Source organism: Sander vitreus, chromosome 14 (assembly GCF_031162955.1).
Source record: "Sander vitreus isolate 19-12246 chromosome 14, sanVit1, whole genome shotgun sequence".
In the NCBI taxonomy this organism is placed as follows: domain Eukaryota; kingdom Metazoa; phylum Chordata; class Actinopteri; order Perciformes; family Percidae; genus Sander; species Sander vitreus.
In genome coordinates, this window is record NC_135868.1 from 18,628,017 (window position 1) to 18,646,800 (window position 18,784).

At 39.9% G+C, this 18,784-nt stretch overlaps 2 protein-coding genes across 2 annotated transcripts in view; one reads left to right on the top strand and one right to left on the bottom strand.

The window, feature by feature from the left end:
- Window positions 1-7,693, bottom strand: part of kcnh8 (potassium voltage-gated channel, subfamily H (eag-related), member 8) — a 49,200-nt gene extending 41,507 nt beyond the window's left edge. Inside the window, exon 1 of the mRNA XM_078267594.1 lies at window positions 7,509-7,693. Coding sequence (XP_078123720.1) covers window positions 7,509-7,584 — 76 coding nt within the window. The 5' untranslated portion in view covers window positions 7,585-7,693. The remainder of the gene's footprint in view (window positions 1-7,508) is intronic.
- Window positions 7,694-17,185: 9,492 nt separating this feature from the next.
- The window catches only part of satb1a (SATB homeobox 1a), a 13,282-nt gene continuing 11,683 nt past the window's right edge, over window positions 17,186-18,784 (top strand). The window contains exons 1-3 of the mRNA XM_078268053.1: window positions 17,186-17,635; window positions 18,271-18,500; window positions 18,606-18,782. Coding sequence (XP_078124179.1) covers window positions 18,284-18,500; window positions 18,606-18,782 — 394 coding nt within the window. The 5' untranslated portion in view covers window positions 17,186-17,635; window positions 18,271-18,283. The remainder of the gene's footprint in view (window positions 17,636-18,270; window positions 18,501-18,605; window positions 18,783-18,784) is intronic.

Consider the following 18,784-nt stretch of genomic DNA (forward strand, 5'->3'; position numbering starts at 1 on the left):
CCTCTTCACCAGCTCCTATTTCTGTACTGTATCTCTTTCTCCATTCTGAATTTCTTTGGCTAATTGCTCTGGTGTAGAAGCCCATAGATCATCTCCCCTCATGCTCACACTATTGCATGACAGCTGCTGGAGATACCCCACAGGGACACAAGATGAGGAGTAGGAGAAGGAAATGACGGAGACAATCTAAAGAGAGAGGGAGGGTTGGTGGAGAAAGAGGTAGGGCAGGGAGAGAAGAAAGAGCAAGAAGGACGGAGAGAGAAATGGTTTCAGAGCTTTTTAAGCAATAGAAATCAACTGTTCTGCATTGTAATTGTTGGTGAACGAATGTTCACGTGTAATTATACCAAAACACCAGCATAAGACAGCTGTGGCATCACAGTTGGTATCCTGCCTTCTACGAACAGTCATCATCTGTATATTGTATGACCACAATGTTTTCCTAATCTTAATCAAGTTAGTTTGCCGCATGGATCTAGGGATGGCAATGTTGTTGGTTTGTCAGTCAGTTGGTCCACCATATCATAACAACCATGTGTGGGTTGTCATGACATTTTGTACAGAAATTCATGGCCCACAGAGGACGAATCTCGTTACTTTGGTGATCCCTTGGTTATTTCTCTAGTGCTACAAGAGGTTGACATTGTTGACATTTTGACTGAAATATCTTGAAAACTATTATGATGGACTGCCATGAAATTTGGTGCAGACATGAATAGCCTCCATGGATAAATCCTGAACACTTTTGTGTTTCATCTAGTGCCACCATCAGGTCAAAACGATCACTCATTTAGTCAAATATAGCCACATCTACTACAGATGGGCTCAAATTTGCGTGCTGACATGAATGGTTCCCAGAGGATGAATCCTCTGGCGATCCCCTGACTTTTCCTACGCCATCATCATGTCAAAATCTCACTTTCTCCAATACTTTGGTTTATGACCAAATACCTGCAAAACATATGACATTCTCATCAGCCTCAGCTATACTTTGTGTTTGGTGCTAACTGGCAAACAACACGCTGAACCCAGTTGATGAATATGGTAAACATTACACCTGCAAACAATCACAATGTTAGCACCGCTGTGCCTAAGTCCAGCCTCAGAGCTGATAACATGGCTGCAGACTCTGTCATCCAGACAATAGGGGGAAACTCACCCAAAAAAAATGACAAACAACTGATGTGGTTTTATGTTGGATGACTTGTTGGAGTTTACTTTCTCAGCAGGTCAGTTCTACAATAACTATGTGGGTCACAAAAATCTAAGGCAAAAATTTTTCATCAGGTACACTACACCCTCCTAAACAGATGGAATAGTGGAGAAGAGGTGAGTGTGTGTTACCTTGTCTACACACTGCTTTGTCCCAGATTTGTGGTTTTAAACACACTCACAAATGCTCTGAATGCACATTCCCCAGCTTCTAGACACCACCGTGACACCACCAAGAGTAACCCCTGAGCTATTTACAGTACAGTAATTCACATGATGGGTGAGTAAGTGTAAGGAAGTAATGGAGACATAGACATAGAGAGAGAGGGAAGGAAGCAGAAACCAACAGAGAGACACAACACAGGGGGAAATGGATGGCAAAGTAGATGAGAAAGTGAAAGATGGGGGAGTGTGGGTAGGTAAGGGGAAGAGAAGGGGAGACTGAGAAATATACAGAGGTAGACAGATGATGGTGGGAAAGGAACAGAGGGGGATAGGGTGATGTGAAAAATTGAAAGTCAGTGAGATGGAGCTATGAGAGGTTGGAATGATGAAAGATGGAGATGGAGTGTGGTATAAATTGGCAGAGAATTGGAGAGATGGATGGAAAGACCTCCTCACCCCTTTGCCAGAATTCATGCCAGCCTCTCAGAAACTGCTACAAAGCAGTCACATAACCACAAAGAAGTCACTCAGAGTTGGCAGAGTTGCCATAGTAACCACTGACACACACCATAGCAACCAAGGTTACAACTGTAGTTTGTCTTGTATTCTGAATGTAGTCGACACATGGGGTTATGAAATTGATGTCACTGCACTGTATCAACAAATTATAGGTATCAATTAACTGGCATTTTGTGTTGAAGAGCACATTTATACATTTTCACACACATGGAGGACATAAATACATAAACTAACACAGCCATTCAAACAGTGGTAATCCTCTCATACCATAACTGAAGACAGAAACTCATTAGACAAATAAACTGCCTTAATCACTTCTGTGGCTTTTTATCATACAGTCCCTCAGGCTCTCACCAATTGAAACATTACACCAGTCATTACATTCCTGTAATTTGCAAGCCTGCCTCCCTCTACCTTTTTCCCTTCTTTTTAATCTACCTGTCTTTGTTGGTATCTTTTCCACCCTCCATTATCTTATCCCCTCTCTGCCTCCTCAAAATGTTGGGTCATAGCCTCTTTCCTTCTCACAAACCCCAATCCTGTCATTTGAAAAAGTAATTGAGTCTAAAAATGGCAGAGTTGGCCAGGACTTTGCTGGCGAAACCCCGTTTGTCAATCGTTTTGGACAGTCCATTAGAGACGGTGATTAGGAGAGGAATCTTGCTAATTAGGCGATTTAACAAGGCAGAACGTAACAGGGAGGCACTCATGCAGACGTCCCAGAAGTTTGGTGGAACAGACTTGGCTCTTTTAAATGCACAGTAATAACCGAGTCTACTGACCTTACAGTGAGGACATCAATTGCCTGCTGAATCAGTACTGATGATGGTGACTGTATTCTCCTAACAGAATGCTTTGTCAAAGCCTTGTTAAAGCCAGTAGATAATGCTGGGTTGCTATTAATTCAGAACACAAATTTACATTTTCCACACTAAGCCGATGCCTTTAGCCATGTTGGTTTACAGTGAGATTGTTTAAGTAGATGATGAGGATCTTGTTACTTTTAACGGGATATGTAACTGATGATGTTGTTTGAAACAGCCTTTTTCTGATAAGTTGAAACATGTTGTATTGAGGCACATAATTGTTCTTTAAGTGTAGGCTATGCACTGGAAGAGCAGGCAGCGATATTCAGAAAAAAAAAAAAATTCTGCCTTTAAATGAACTTTAAATGACTTTTTGTCCCGTTAATGTGCAAGCTAGCTAGCTAGCATGCCAACTGGTAGCTAGCTGGTAGTAAACCAGTTAGCTTGGTGAAGTACTTTGGCTGTGGCTAGCAGGATAGCTAGATGTTACCCATGAGCTCACGAGCCATAGCTTAAGAAGCCCCGTAAGTAGACTCTATGTCACCAAGCTTTTAGCACCACTTATTTCACAAGGATGCGTGAATGAACTCATTGTGCTACTTTCTGGTGCAACTGGGCAAGAGGGCAGTACTTTGATACGATTTCATGGAAAAGAGGTCCTCTGTATTCTACACTGTTCACAAGGATACAGCACTCACACACCCACACTTTGTTTATTTTTACCCTGAAATAAAACAATCTCAATATTAAGTGGGCTTTGGAGAAAATGGGAACAGCAGTGCCAATCCACTGCCAGAAAGTGAGAGCCCCTGTGCACCCTGCAGCACTACAGTCAATGATGATTGATTACTCTCTCAGAGTCTCATAACTGCACTCATTACTTTTTTCATTCTCTACTGAGGACAACATTAGACCTGTCTTTTCACAAGTTGGCATTGCCAGGTTGTAAAATAACAATGTACTAAGACTCTTTAATGGAAAACTAAAGAGTTGATGTTTTTGACACTGTTTGACTTGTGAATTCCTGGCTATTCCCAACAAATAACCCTGGTTATCTCTACTTTAACAATCCTCATTGAAGCATATGTGCATCAGCATGTGGTCTGTGGTCTTTCATACTCAGTAATTAGCTCCCTAGGTCTTCCTAGGATGCTGGTGAGACTGAGCCATAGGGACAGCAACAATATATCCTCGGTCTTCTTCTGAGACAGCAGCATCTGATAGTGATGGCTTCTTTGATTATGTGCAAAACTTTGATGAGTTATTAAACACTCACCTGGCAGCAAGTGGTTATTGTGACGTGGGATCCCACAGCCACTTTTTAACAGCTTAATTAGATGTGCTGCATTTAAAGGAAGTTAATCAGTGGCGAGGAAACTTCTGCTTTACTACCCTTATGCTCAAAGTCAGAGGCAGCTGAGTACACACACACTCTTTCATTCACATACACACTTTAAACATATCGACTCAACACAGTCTTGGCATCAGTGATTGTGACAGTAATTACCTGCCTAGTGGAGGTGGAATTAGTGTGTGCTGAGAGCTAGAAAATGGCAATCTGGAAGAGTGGCACAGGATGGGCAGCACGCAGCACAAACTGGGAGACTTTTGTAGAAGAAAATTAATTACCTAAAAGTTTTAGTATCATTTTATCTTGATATCCTCTTTCCTGCTGACTGATTACGTTCCTATTGTTTTCTCTGGACAACAAACTTTTAGTGTCTCCTGTGTTAATGAAGTCTGTGCCTTTTTTTATGTAATTTGAAATTAATTGATTTTAGGAAAAAATAACATGTTCATATTGAATGTATTATAATATATTTCATGTTGTTTTGCTAAAAAAAATTATGCAGAGCTGCAACTATTTAGTCACTTTTTAGGTTGCAGTTGTGTAAATATGCTGGTTTTCTTGGCCTTTTATAATATTTAACTTAATATCTTTGGATTTGGGACTTTTGGTTAAACAAAACAAGCATTTTGAATAAATAAACCTGAGTTTTGGAAAATTGTATTGTTACAACAGCAAACGATTAATCTAGAAAAACAATTGATAATGAAAATAATGATTAGTTGCAGCCCTAATGTACATAGATTTCAAAATACTATACTATGGGCTAAGTGATAATGTGTGATTGCAATGAGCAGCACACCACTAAACACTGATCCAGTGACAGACAGGTGGTGAGATTAGTCACCTGGATGGCACACTGTTGTAGTGATGACAGAAGGTGTCACAGCACTCTCACACAGTCATCACAGTGTAGAGCTACAGACAGATTATGTTATTTCAGTTACACTGTGGGCAAACAGGGACACACGATCCTTACACAGTGATTAGAGGTGTTTGTGTCTGTCAACTAATTAGTCGACAAAACCCACAGTGAAACACGCAAACACTGTTGGCCCTTTGAAAAGTCATGAACTGCGCTGTGAGATCCAAATAAAATCAGCTGTGGGATGCTGTTGCAATTATTTAAAGCCATGAACATTTTAATGTTTACTCTCATCTGAGCTATTTAAATGAGACAGTATGCATTTGCTGTCTTTTCTCAGCTGTTAATTGAATGTATCCCGAAGGTTTCCAGTTACCACTAGGTTATGCCTGAGACACCTAAAATAAACCTGGGTGTGAACATGGAAGAAAATATCTCTCTTTGTGAGCACTGAAAAAATTTAGTTAATTTCAAAGGCCACTTGTAAATGTAGAACTTTCCCACGAGCACAAATCAAGTTAAACACTTGCCTACTTTCACTTTAATCCATTTATCATACATTGTTTCCAAGTTCAACCTGCCCACCTGGGCTTTGGGTGACGTCAATGGGATCACATAGCAGTGAACCAGCACTTCCCTTACATTTGCTCCTGGCCAGGCCATCAGACCTAATTTGTCCAGTCAAGCTCCACTGCCTCTAGTCTGCCCCATCTTGCAGTTGAAATCCAACATTCATTTCATCTACTTCGCAGCTCAAGGACAATCCATTTGTCCTGTACACTATACCACTCCAATTCCCTTGTGTTAGAACAGATCTACTGCCCAGGCAGCTGAATGTTTGTTGGCAATCGACATATAGCCTGCTCTTACTCATACAGTGGTGCTTAACCTGCAGATATGGGTACTGAAATAAGAATGGATGTCTGTGGTTATTATAGTGCCTCACTGAGTACTATGAACATACAAGACAAAATGGAGCATGTCCCAAAGAGTAGGGTGAGTGGGGTCAGGAGGTGAGTTTGTTTTGGAATGAGCCCCTAAATTCAGGATGTATTAATATAACTAATGTCTATGATAAAGATTTTAGCAATACGTGGCAAGTATGAATATTACCCAGACAGAAGTGTGTTTAAAAAGGATGTAGTGTAGTTGTGTTTATGACAAACAGACAATATAATATAGTCTGGTACAAATACAGTACTGTAGCGACCGCCCTCTAAGTAGATGCACTATGATAAACTGATAGATGAAGCTGCAACTATTAGTTAAGTAATCAATTAGCTGATTGCCATACAATTAAATGGTAATCATCAATCAAATGTTTAGCTTTTCCTTGTTTAACACTATAAACTGAGTATGTTTAGGTTTTGGACTGTTGGTTGGACAAAACCAAACAGTTGGTGACATAACACTGGTCTACAGGAAACTGTGATGGGCATTTTTTACTACAGACCAAACCAATAATTGATGTATCGAGAAAATATTGGTAATAAAAATCATTTTTAGTTGCAAACCTACTGATACATTACTGTGTTACACTGTCTGAAGTGGAATGAAGAGCAAAGATGAACCACTGAAAAAATACAAACCCAAGGGTGTGCATATAGCTGCCTAAAACAAACAAATTCCACTAAGATGTAACCCTTAAAAGCATGAACATAGGTTGAAACTGAGCAGAAAGAGAGACAGGCCTGGAGAATGAGAGCAGGCCTGCTCAGCTTAACGTCAGCTGTAAAACATAGCCGATTTCCAAGATTCTTCCAAGATAAATAGAGAATGATCATTGTGAAGTAAGAAGTCTACTAAGATAAAGAGGCGAGAGTTCAGACAAAAGTTGTCATTTAGAAATGCCTCAGTGTGTGTGCCTCAGCCCAGGAAAAGACCGACCAATTCATTTTGATAAATGCGACTGCTGGTTTCAGACTGGCGGGAGGAAGATTGCACCCACCGCAGGACTTGTCGGGCCAAAGAGCAGAGATAATAAAGGTTAACTTCACAGGAAAACAAAAAACATCTGGGGATAACTCAGACTAGTTGGATTTAGTCATGCGTGTTCAAAAATATGTGCATCAAATATATGACACACAGGCTACAACTAGTGTGCAAGTTGTCCAGATGTGTGATGTAGAGCTTGGAGCCTGCGTGAGCGCCCAGTTAACCCTTTGTCGCTGTCTGTGGTGCTGAGCTTTCAGCACCGCGGACAGCGACAGACTCTGCCTGCTAATTGCTGTGGGAGCGTATCCGGCTTTCCTTTTCTGTCTGGTCCTGAGACATGAAACAATTTGGAGTTACGTTGAAGTTAAAGTCTAACTGAGCAAAAATAAAACGGGCCTGAAATACCCGATGCCCTGATGTCTACATTTAATTGTAAGGCCATTTGCATTAAGATAACTAATCGAGCCCCTCAGCTTTATTAGATTGTTGCAGGTGTTTTGATCTCAAGGATCTCCAAGAAATGTCAAGCTTCTTACAAACCAGAGGATACAAGCCAGCCGAAAACTTAAACCAGAAGCTAATATAGATGCTGAAAAGATCCTGGTGTTTAAATAAAATCCTGGTGTTTAAATAAAAAAATAATTAAAAGCAAACTTACGAGTGCCATCGAACCGTGTGGCTATTGTGTCCAGAAACGTGTTCTGTGGCGCTAATAATCCCTTCATCACAGGCATTTTCCCTGCTTAATATCGAAGTCCCCATCAAAGTTACTGAAGAGCAGGCGCAAGTCGTCCAAATGTGTATGGTGCTCCCATTTAAGCTAAGGAGCCTATGAACAAGGAGCTATCCGGTCAACTCAGCACAATGCGATCCCTAGTCGGTGGAGAGTGCTCGTGATGCGCGCACCCGCGTGTCTGGAGCTTTTTGTTGCATGTGTAAATATCAAGAGAAGACGAAGCCCACATGTGCAGTTCAGGTAATAGCGAGGTACGACCGTGAGAGAGTGAGACTCCCTGTCAGCGATGCCATTATTATGCCGTTGGATTCAATGATCATCTCTCCACAGCGCGCAATGGTGGGAGACATCAATCACTCTCAACAAGAACTCTGATCAAATGGGGGAGTTTCTCAGTGTTGAGACATCACAAGTCAGAAACACAACTTTTATTTACATTTTGTTTTCTATATTTTTTTTCTCTACAGCTTCTTGGGGAATTCAGCATTCTTTGTGGTATCACCGCATCAATAAAGTAAGTCATGGAATAAACAATAGAACAATGGCAGCCAACTAATAGCTCCATCGATGGAAATCCCATTAAAAGCTATGTCAGTTACCTTTGACCCTGTTCAATGATATATTGCACTCTATAGCAAGTTATATATATAGAATATATATATATATATATAAGTTTATATATAATATATATATATATATATATAAGTTTAACAGTATGTCCTGTATTTAAATAATGCATTTACCAGCGCTTTTTTGTGGTGCAAAAAACGTGAAAAAAAAAGATTGTTTGTCTAGGCATTATGCAATAGAGACTGACATACAGAAGGGGGGGAGGGAGAAAAGTGAGAAACAGCATTTCTTCCCACTATCACCCTAAACCAAAAACAATTATGCACAAGACCTGCGCTTGCACAGCCGTTATTAAATAAAACTGCAACAGTTGCACAACACATTGCAGAGTAATTGCTTCCGGAGAAGCATGTCTCATTTGCATTGTTGTGTTGACTGACTGCCTACCTGTCAGCAGGCTGGATATAGTAACACAGAGGTATCGCGAGTTTTTAGCTCCATCTGGTGGTAAGATTAAGGCTCGACATGCATGGAAGACATGTCTACTAGATGGGCTCGAGTCAAAACACCACATGAGCAACACAGAAATGTTCAGCAGACCCATCAGTTGCACCATAGCGCCCTCATGTGGACAGCAAAGTGCCACGCTCCAATACATAAAATAACTATTTTAGAAGCAGGTGTAACTTTCATAAATCCACATACAGTCGGAAGAGAATGCATAAGAATTACATGAAATATGTTAAAAATGGGGTGTAAATACTGTTGTGTAGCATAGCCAGAGTGTCAAAAGATAGGCAGGCAGACTTCTTGAATTCCAAACAGCACACATTTATTTGCAAAGAGCCAAACACGTATGAATGAGGAAATACAAAACTTGAAACTAACAAAAGAAAACTGGAGCAAAACAACAAAATCTACTTGGACAAAATGAAAAAAGCATGCGTTTGATACGTTTATGAGGGGCGTAACTAATTTCCAATTACCCCTCAAATGCATTAGACCAGTGGTTCCCAACCTGGGGTCCGGGGACCCCTAAGGGGGGCGGCAAAGATCACAGGGGGTGCGCAAGTCTTTATCTGGTTTGAGGTTGAGGTAAAAAAAAAAATATTTGCACATGTTAAACAAATTATGATAATACACTAGAATATATAATGTATACAAAAGTCTGTATAAAAACTATATATTTTAGTTCTCGCTTAAAATTGTAGGCAGGCTACTTAGTAGGCCAAACCTCCGGGACCTCTTAACGTCTGACCCTTGCTGTCATCAGGTCAGCTGCTAGCTGCTATCATCGTTGTTCCTGCCGCCACGGCATCACTATTTTATGAATGAAACATAGCGGAGAAACGTAAAAGTGCTGATAATTCCTCTGTATCAAAAAAGAAAGTAAGGCTCTATCTCGAGAGTTACCTCAACTTCGGTTTCGGAGGGGGGGCTCAGCTTTTCTTAGACATAAGTAGGGGGGGGCGCCAAGGAAAAAATGTTGGGAACCACTGCATTAGACAAACACATGAAAAATAACTATAGACAGAAAACCACCATCATTTGGTTCTGGCCCATGATGTCAGCGATTACATTAACATAAATACACCATGCTGCTGGGCAGCTCCTCCCCAAACATTTCTGCTTGGTGCACCCAACAAAGGAACAAAGAAAAGGTGAGTATGAAGAAACAAACAATTAAGTGTTCAAATACGCAACTTAATAAATTTAACTGAAACTAAACAGTGGTTGAAGATGTCAAATACTGTATTACAGCTAGTTACAGAACATTGATACAACTAATGCAAGTGAAATATGTGAGCTTTTTGGTGAAACTTACAGAAACTGTTCACTAACAACAGCCTCATAACAAATAACTCATTCCCCCAAGAACGTGGGAAATAACTGAACTTTGAGGCACACATGTTAGTTGGATCACCATAACAAGAGGGGTTTTCCACAAAGATGTATAGCTCATTTTGTTCATAAGGACCAGAGCTGTTGATATTTTGACTGATGGCAAGATACATCAATTGGATCATGGGTAAGCCTCACTGAAATGGTGGACGGGGCAATCATTTTGAAAATGAACACTGCCTCGAAATAAGTATTCATAAATTCACAGTTCACAAAATGGTCTGTAAATCCACAAATGGGATTGCACCCAAAGTTTTTCAATTACACGCCTCATGTTGCAAGTACCAGACACCTCTAGCAAATAACAACATTTGCACACACAGAAACACACACACATGCAGGCAGAACTAAACTCCAATCTAGGTCGATCCCATTACCACCAGTGCCACCGAATGAACCTAAAAATAGACTAAACACCAAAAGTCAAGCATGTGCCTCCTACTCAGATCCTCCACAACAGTGAGGCAGCTGTTACAGCTGTTATGTCCTTTAGATGAAGTGAGGTCATCAGGTGCTCTAAGGCTGACTGCTGTGATTCATATATCAACTCAATGGTTTCAAACAAGCACAATACAAAACACATACATGATGCGCATAAAAAAACATGCAAGTCATGTCCCTGAGTTGAGGCACCGTGAAACACAGAGATATACTTCCATAAATGTGTCAGCTAATAAAATGAAAACAGACAGCCAACGCGCGGTGATGCTTCACCTGATTAAGTGCTTAATGCGTCATTTAAGCCTGATCATTGGTCCAAACACGTTTTGTGTATACAGTGTGTGTGTGTGTGTGTGTGTGTGTGTGTGTGTGTGTGTGTGTGTGTGTGTGTGTGTGTGTGTGTGTGTGTGTGAGTGTGAGAGTGTATGTGTGTGTGTGTGTGTGTGTGTGTGTGTGTGTGTGTGTGTGTGTGTGTGTGTGTGTGTGTGTGTGTGTGCATGCGTGTGTGTTTGAAGTGAAATGAGAGTTGAGTCAAAGTGAGTCAGTGTTGCTGACAGTGTTGCCATACCAGAAGCTTAAACCTGCATCAACATCTTTAATTTCATTGCACTTTTTAAAACAAAATTTCAAAAGTGCTTTTTAACACAAACCAGACCAAAGTGCGCTAAAATGGAAATAAAAGAGAAGATTTTCTTACACTAAACAATGGATAAAAACTACAATGAAAAGGTGGAAATACAAGATGGGAGCTTGACCGAGTAAAGACTACAAAGTCAAATGTAAGACTACACATGCAACCAGTTAAGAAACTATAAGAGTGTAATGTGTTCTCATCTTCTTCTGCATTTTGGTTTAACTGGTAGAAGACATATGGCTCAGTCGGACGAGATAAAAGTATGGATGACTCTTTCAAGAAAAGTGAAAGTTGGAAGGTGTTTGTATTAAGAGTGTTTATATTAATTGCTTTCCAAAGAAAAGTTAGATCAAAGACGATAGATTATTATTATATTAGTTTCATTTAACAACCATATTTTGAGTGAAGAAACTATTTATTTTAAAGCACAAGACAAGCATATCATTGAGCTTCATTGAGTTGTAAGAGATTCTGTGACAAGCATTAAAGTGTGTGGAATTATTACATGTTTATACCAAACACACCAAATTTTTCAGATTGCATCCATTTTTGTTTGTAGGAAAATGGGACAATCACAGTGAAATTCGCTGCATTCTTTGTATTGCTCTTAACTGTTCCTTCTGTCCTCTGGGTCAGATGTCTTTCTTTATGCTACCACTAGGGGTCGCCAGAGATTATTTGTTTTATTGCGCACATAGGTTCAAGGTTTATTTATTGTCATTGTACTACACAGGGTTGAACAATGAAATGCACTTGTAGTCCCTTTATGCTAACAAAACGAAAACTAAACAATAGGAGCTTTACATATATGGAATGCCATTTTATTCAATATTAAATAAATGAATAAATACGTAAATAAATGAATAAATACATAAATAAATGAATAAATAAATAAATATGCCTTTGAAATACATCATGAAATAAATAAATGAGGCAATAAATACATAAATAATTAGCCCCAGTATTTCAAAGGCATATTTATGTATTTATTCATTTATTTATGTATTTATTCATTTATTTAATATTGAATAAAACTGCGTTCCATATTAACATGCATAACATGCATATCAATATAAAAGAAATATACATAAAACACCTGCATAAGCATCAGTCACACCTGATAAATTTGGTTTTGGGTGAGTGATGTGCTGCTTTGCTGCAATCCTCTCTCTCTTTGTACTTAGGTTTCATTATTAACAGTCTAAGCTACGGTGGCCCTGAAGTGCAAATCACAACAGCAAATAGAAAAACGCAACAGCAAATCATAAAACACAACAGCAAATAGGAAAACACAACAGCAAATAGGAAAACACTTTCACACATCATAAAACACAACGGCAAATAGGAAAACACGACAGCAAATAGGAAAACACGACAGCAAGTATGAAAACACGACAGCAAATATGAAAACACGACAGCAAATATGAAAACACAACAGCAAATGGCAGCAAATGGGAAAACACGATAGCAAATAGGAAAACACGACAGCAAATATGAAAACACGACTTTTTCTACCGGAAAAGGTAGGGCCTATCTAGCAGAGGACGGACCCTCCTGATTGGACAGATGGACTGTCTGTCTGTTAAAAGTAGGCGCTTTTCCGTGTTTTTCACCTCTCCTTCCTGTTAAAAGACAAAGAAAATTTGTTGACGTGTTTTCCTATTTGCTGTCGTGTTTTCATATTTGCTGTTGTGTTTTTCTATTTGCTGTCGTGTTTTCATATTTGCTGTTGTGTTTTTCTATTTGCTGTTGTGTTTTCCAATTTGCTGTCATGTTTTCACATTTGCCGTTGTGTTTTATGATTTGTTGAAGTGTTTTCCTATTTGCTGTTGTGTTTTCATATTTGCCGTTGTATTTTATGATTTGTTGAAGTGTTTTCATATTTGCTGTCGTGTTTTCATATTTTCTGTCGTGTTTTCCTATTTGCTGTCGTGTTTTCATAATTGCCGTTTTGTTTTCCTATTTTCCGTTGTGTTTTATGATTTGTTGAAATGTTTTCCTATTTTCCGTTGTGTTTTATGATTTGCTGTTGCGTTTTTCTATTTGCTGTTGTGATTTGCACTTCAGGGCCACCGTACTAATCAGATCTAGCCTTGTGCCTGTATAATACACAGTCCTGCATTTATGCTTTAAGACTTCCTTGCTGCATTGCAAAGGCAACACTGTGCCGGCATTTTAACTTAATGGTTTTTACGATGCCCTCGAGTGCTATACAGGATGTGGGCATGGCTGTTTAAAGATTTGGCTATAAGTTCATTTTACGCACATAGTTTGACAAAGCTAATAGCCCATATTGTATGTGCAGTATGTACACAGCCACATTCACACACACACACACACACACACACAATGTAGTCATCGCTCACAAAACACACTGCACAAGCAATCCTAATACAAGCAAATATAAAAATGTCACAACATATCATGCTCTCTTCTTACCCGATGCTTCCTTCTATCTTTTGTCCTTTATTCTTTCTTCTCATCCATATCTCAAACAAAAGCTCAAGACATTTGTTTTCCTTCTCCCCACAAAACAAAAAAAGCATACATTTTTCAATCTAGTTGGTAAGCAGGGCACATCTCACATCTGATCCCAAGCTCACAATCTCATCGGAAATCTGGAGGTCCCTGCATTCAAACGTGAACCTCTTTTGTCAAAGACTTTCTGATTTGTATACATACATCAAAACCACCTTAACCTGATGCTGTGGTTTCCAATATTTGATACCTGTGCTGGTACATTAACAGGCGGGGGAAGCCTGTACACACCCCAGATCAGGAGAAACCTGAGGAGAGACAGCTGCCCTCAAGCCTGCTTCTGGCACAATGTCTGATAAGATTATTGTATGGATATGTAATATATCTGTATGAGAGGTTTCTGGGTTAGGGTGTTTCAGATTAGAGGCACAACAAAGACAGTGGTGAAAAAAATGTCCTGGTTGATTTAGAGTTTCTATTTAAGTGAAAATTATGAAATTGTAGTGAGAGTTTCGCAGTCTGGAGTCTTGTTGTTGATTCAAGTATTCAGAAATGTGTGCATAGTGCCATTGTGTTGTGTAAACAATGGCGAAAAACTGTAATTTTTCTGTCACCACAGACACCCAGTTTGTAGTAAATATATAATATTGCAATACTTTCATGGGCCATAGGCTCAATCATCATTGCATTACCCCCATTACCGATAGTGACTTAACAGACATTTATTTAAATGAAAATCTTCAAGGGTAAATATACAAGTACAGCAATGTAAAAACACTCCATTACAAGTAAACGTCCATTAAAATAAGATTTTAAATCTACTACAATTGTCAAAAGTAAAAGAAAATAGGCCCTGTGAGTGATACTGTATATTATTGACATACTTAAATTATAAATACGGATGCATCAACGAGGAACAAATTGTATCACTTAATATAGTAGAGTTAGTTTAGTCCAGTAGTTGCCAACCTAGGGGTTGAGCCCCCTTTAAAAGGTTAAACGATAAATTGGAGGAGGTGTGAGATGATGAACAAATTTGTATTCGTTTTGAAAGTAGTAGTGGAATGAAAAGTACAATATTTTCCCTAAAATGTACTGCATCAGAAGTATAAAGTAGCATAAAATGGAAATATCAAAAGTACCCTTATAATTGTATTCAACTTAATTACTTCCCACCATTGCACAAGGAGATGGCAGTATAAAATTCGAGGAGACAGATCATGTGTGTGTTCAGGTGAGGTGTGTGTTTCTGCTTGTCAGTCTGCATAAACACTTACATGCATTTGTGAGTGTCTCTGTTTGTGTTTTCTATGACATTATGTTGATCAGAAAGTGTTTTTGTGCATCTTCAAACGTTCTTCAGAAACACGAGCATGTGCATGAGCAAGAGAAACAGGGATGTGCAATGCTGAGTGTTGGCAATCCATTTCCCTTTTAACGCGCCAACATGATGCCTCCACCCATCTAATGGCAGTAGGCTCACTAACCATATCATGAGTTTATAATAACCACATCACATCCATGGCGAATGAGGTGGAATGAAAATCTAACCTAATTTGGAGAGATACACGACTGTGTGAGTAGTAGGGTGTCCCCTGAGATGAGGCTCCGATTGAGGGAGCCATGTGCTGCACTGGTTGCATGCTCTGTGAGCGTGTAATGGTCTTAATTATCATTTAGCATGCCAGCCTCATTGACGATGTATCAAGCCAGTGATAAAATAGTAGAGCAGAGGGTGACAGTAAGAGAGAAATATGAACATATCAACACTTAAAGGCACAGTCACACACAAAATAGTAGTATCTCTAAAACACACACACACACACACACACACATATACACACACACACACACACACACACACACACACACACATACACACACACACACACACACACACACACACACACACCCACAAACACAAAAAAGTGAACTTATAGCAGCATACCCAGAGGTACAATTGGAATGATACACATGCACACACACATATTTCCACCCAGCTGAGTGACATCTCTCTCTCTGAATTAGTCACGATGAATGATGTGTAACCAGCCATGACTCGTTCTGGCTGGGAAGATAGCTAATTCACTTTGTTTAATTAGTCAAAAGTACTAGAGCATGCTCTCTCTCCCCAAACATACTATCTGCCTGCACAACATCCACCCATCTATGTGCCCGTTCTCTCTGTAGAAAAGACAGACCTGTGACCACATCGGTGTAACATTTCATAGGGCAAGTCTTTCAAATCTTATCTGCTATAGTGAAGGATCTCTGACTCTTTCTCTCACAGACAAACACAACACGCACACCTTTGTGATACCTTCACAGGGATTCCAGACACAATTTAGGGATCACAGCTCCAGAGATTCAGTTCATCCACAGTCGAATGCGTGGGGGAGTTCTGCTGATACTTGGCTGAAAGTTTCCGCGAACAGAAGAGAAGACAAGCTGTATTCTTTGCTAATTGATTCAGCTGCATCAAAACTTTGAGGTACAGTGATGACTATTTTTCTGTCTTTTTTTTATAGGTTTGGCTGCTTTTGGTGGGCCTGCTTGGAGATATGTTGTTACAGTTAGATATAAATGAGTAAATGATTAGAGTAAAATGATCATTTTGAGAATTATTTATTGCTTTATCTTGCAGTCTATAGAACTTATATGTGAAGAACTACCATTATGTTTCATAGCATATTATATAAAGTGTATAGCGTAGAGGCACCTATATTGTTGCATAATATAAGCTACTACAATATTCTACAATCTATACTATGCTAAACTATATCCTACTATACTATACTATTCTATACTATACTATACTATACTATACTGGTATAGGCCCATATTATTATACCATAGTGTATAGTATAGTATCATATAGTATAGTATACCCGACTATAGGGTTACTTACTATAGTAAGGGTTGCTCTACAACTAGCCTACACACTGTACACAATACTATATATTTATAGTAATGTAGGCCCCATAGTATCAAGCATAGCCTATTATACTATGGCATAGTGAGTACTTTATTATAGACTACTACTACAGTATACGGTAATATCTGCTACTAGCTGCTAAACTATACTGTTATTGTAATGGGATATAGAGCCCATGCATGGAGTAAAAACTGTAATTATCTACATAGGCCTATGAATCGTAAGCCATAGATAATCGTGTGACAATTAAACATCAACGTTCAAAAGTTAATATCAGTCAGCCAGTCCCTCATTGCCCTGCTCCACTTTGTTACCATGGAGAGCTCCAATACCCTAAAGACAATAATAAGTGCGTGCACAGCATGCGGCAGAAAATAATAAATAGATTTATGCGCAATTGTCACATTTAATACATTTACGGAGCGCGCTAGTGAATTCATTATTACACCATATGCTAATGCAGCTGGCTACGCGTATTTATGAGTCTTTGTGTGTGTGTGTGTGTGTGTGTGTGTGTGTGTGTGTGTGTGTGTGTGTGTGTGTGTGTGTGTGTGTGTATGTGAGAGAGAGCTCTCTCTCTCTCTCTCTCTCTCTCTCTCTCTCTCTCTCTCTCTCTGCCTCTCTTCGCGTGCGCACAGGGCTTTGAAGTGTAACCAACAACTGCTGTCCCGGAGTCAGTGCTGTAGACTAATATGTGATATGGAATGTACTCCAGGAGCTCCGTGTTTTGTTCTCTCCAGAGCTTGCTCCACATAGGCTACAGCATGTCCCAGTGCTCTGGATGGGAGGTCGCTCTGAACTTGCGCTAAGGCCAATTTATCTTTACACCGGAAAGCGAAGCGCGATCGGAGAACAAGGAGGGATCAGAGGCAAAACTACTTAGACAGTAAACACGGGATAATGTCGATGTTAACCATACGATTAGTGTAAGGAAAATGACGTATCGACAACCAAGAGACACGGGTAGCCTATCGTGAACTGGAGATCAATGGAAGCGAGGATAACATATGGATACAGCCGATGTCTACAGGAGCGGGCTGTTGATGTATGATGGCAGGTCGGACATGCACGTTGTGCCGACTGAAACAGGTTGGTTTCGCCTCGATCAAACTTCAGCAGAAATCAGACGTGGGACGATTAGCGCGCATTTACTGTAGGTGCTGAAGATGAACTGAATCACTGTCGCTTTACAGCGACGCGCCTGGAGATGACAGCAGGTTTATTATGGGAAACTGCGCTCTATCATTCACTGGACTTTAACTGGATATAAAGGGTTATCTTAATCGCTGCATCTGGGTGAAGGTCATCCACGATTACTGATCAGAATATCCTATAGATCTGAATGTGTGTGTACGTGTGTGTCAACATTGTACTAACATTGAACTGTAAATTACTGAAAAAGCTTTCTTTCACACTCTGTAAACGCTTACCAGGTATCTTGCTGTATTTGTGTATGCAATTTTTGAATTACTGTCTAGAAATTATGGACGCATGTAGCCTGTTCTACTCCATTTCGTTTTTTTACATGAACATTATGTTTGTCATTGCAAAAGTTACTTAAACATCTATAGGTAGCCTATGAAATACTCTCTTGGAACATAATAGTATGTCACCATAAACTCACTGCTGATCACCACAGATATACTGATATGAAAATATGAGTATCTTTTATTAGGGTACCTCATGCACTGTTTAATTTTTGAGCATCTGTGTTTCTGTATTAGTGTGAGACCACAGATGGATGCCCTGTGTAATGGAGCCAAGAAACCTGAGGGCGGTGATCCCGTTGTAGATCCCCTGCCGCCTCCTGCCAAGCTGGCTCGACTGGAACAAAACGGAGCGGGACCCTCTGCCCAGGAGAGGAGCTGTCAGGGTAGTCCTGTGGCCAAAAACCCCTGCCTGGCCCAGAAACCCAACGCAGTGAGGCCACAGAGCAAGAGCTGGCACAGCAAAGGTACATGGGCTGAAACATGATATTACAAACAGTTTTTTTAGTGTAGTGGTTATGACTCCTACGTGCCATCCCATATCTCTAATAACTGTCTGTCCATCACCTCAGGGAGCCTGCTGCCGGTGTTCTGTGTGGTGGAGCACAAGGAAAGCCATCAGGAGGGAGAGAGGAGAGAAGAGCATGCTGAGTTTGTGTTGGTCAAGAGAGATCTGCTGTTTAACCAGCTGATAGAGATGGCCCTGCTGACACTGGGCTACTCACACAGCTCTGCTGCACAGGCTAAAGGT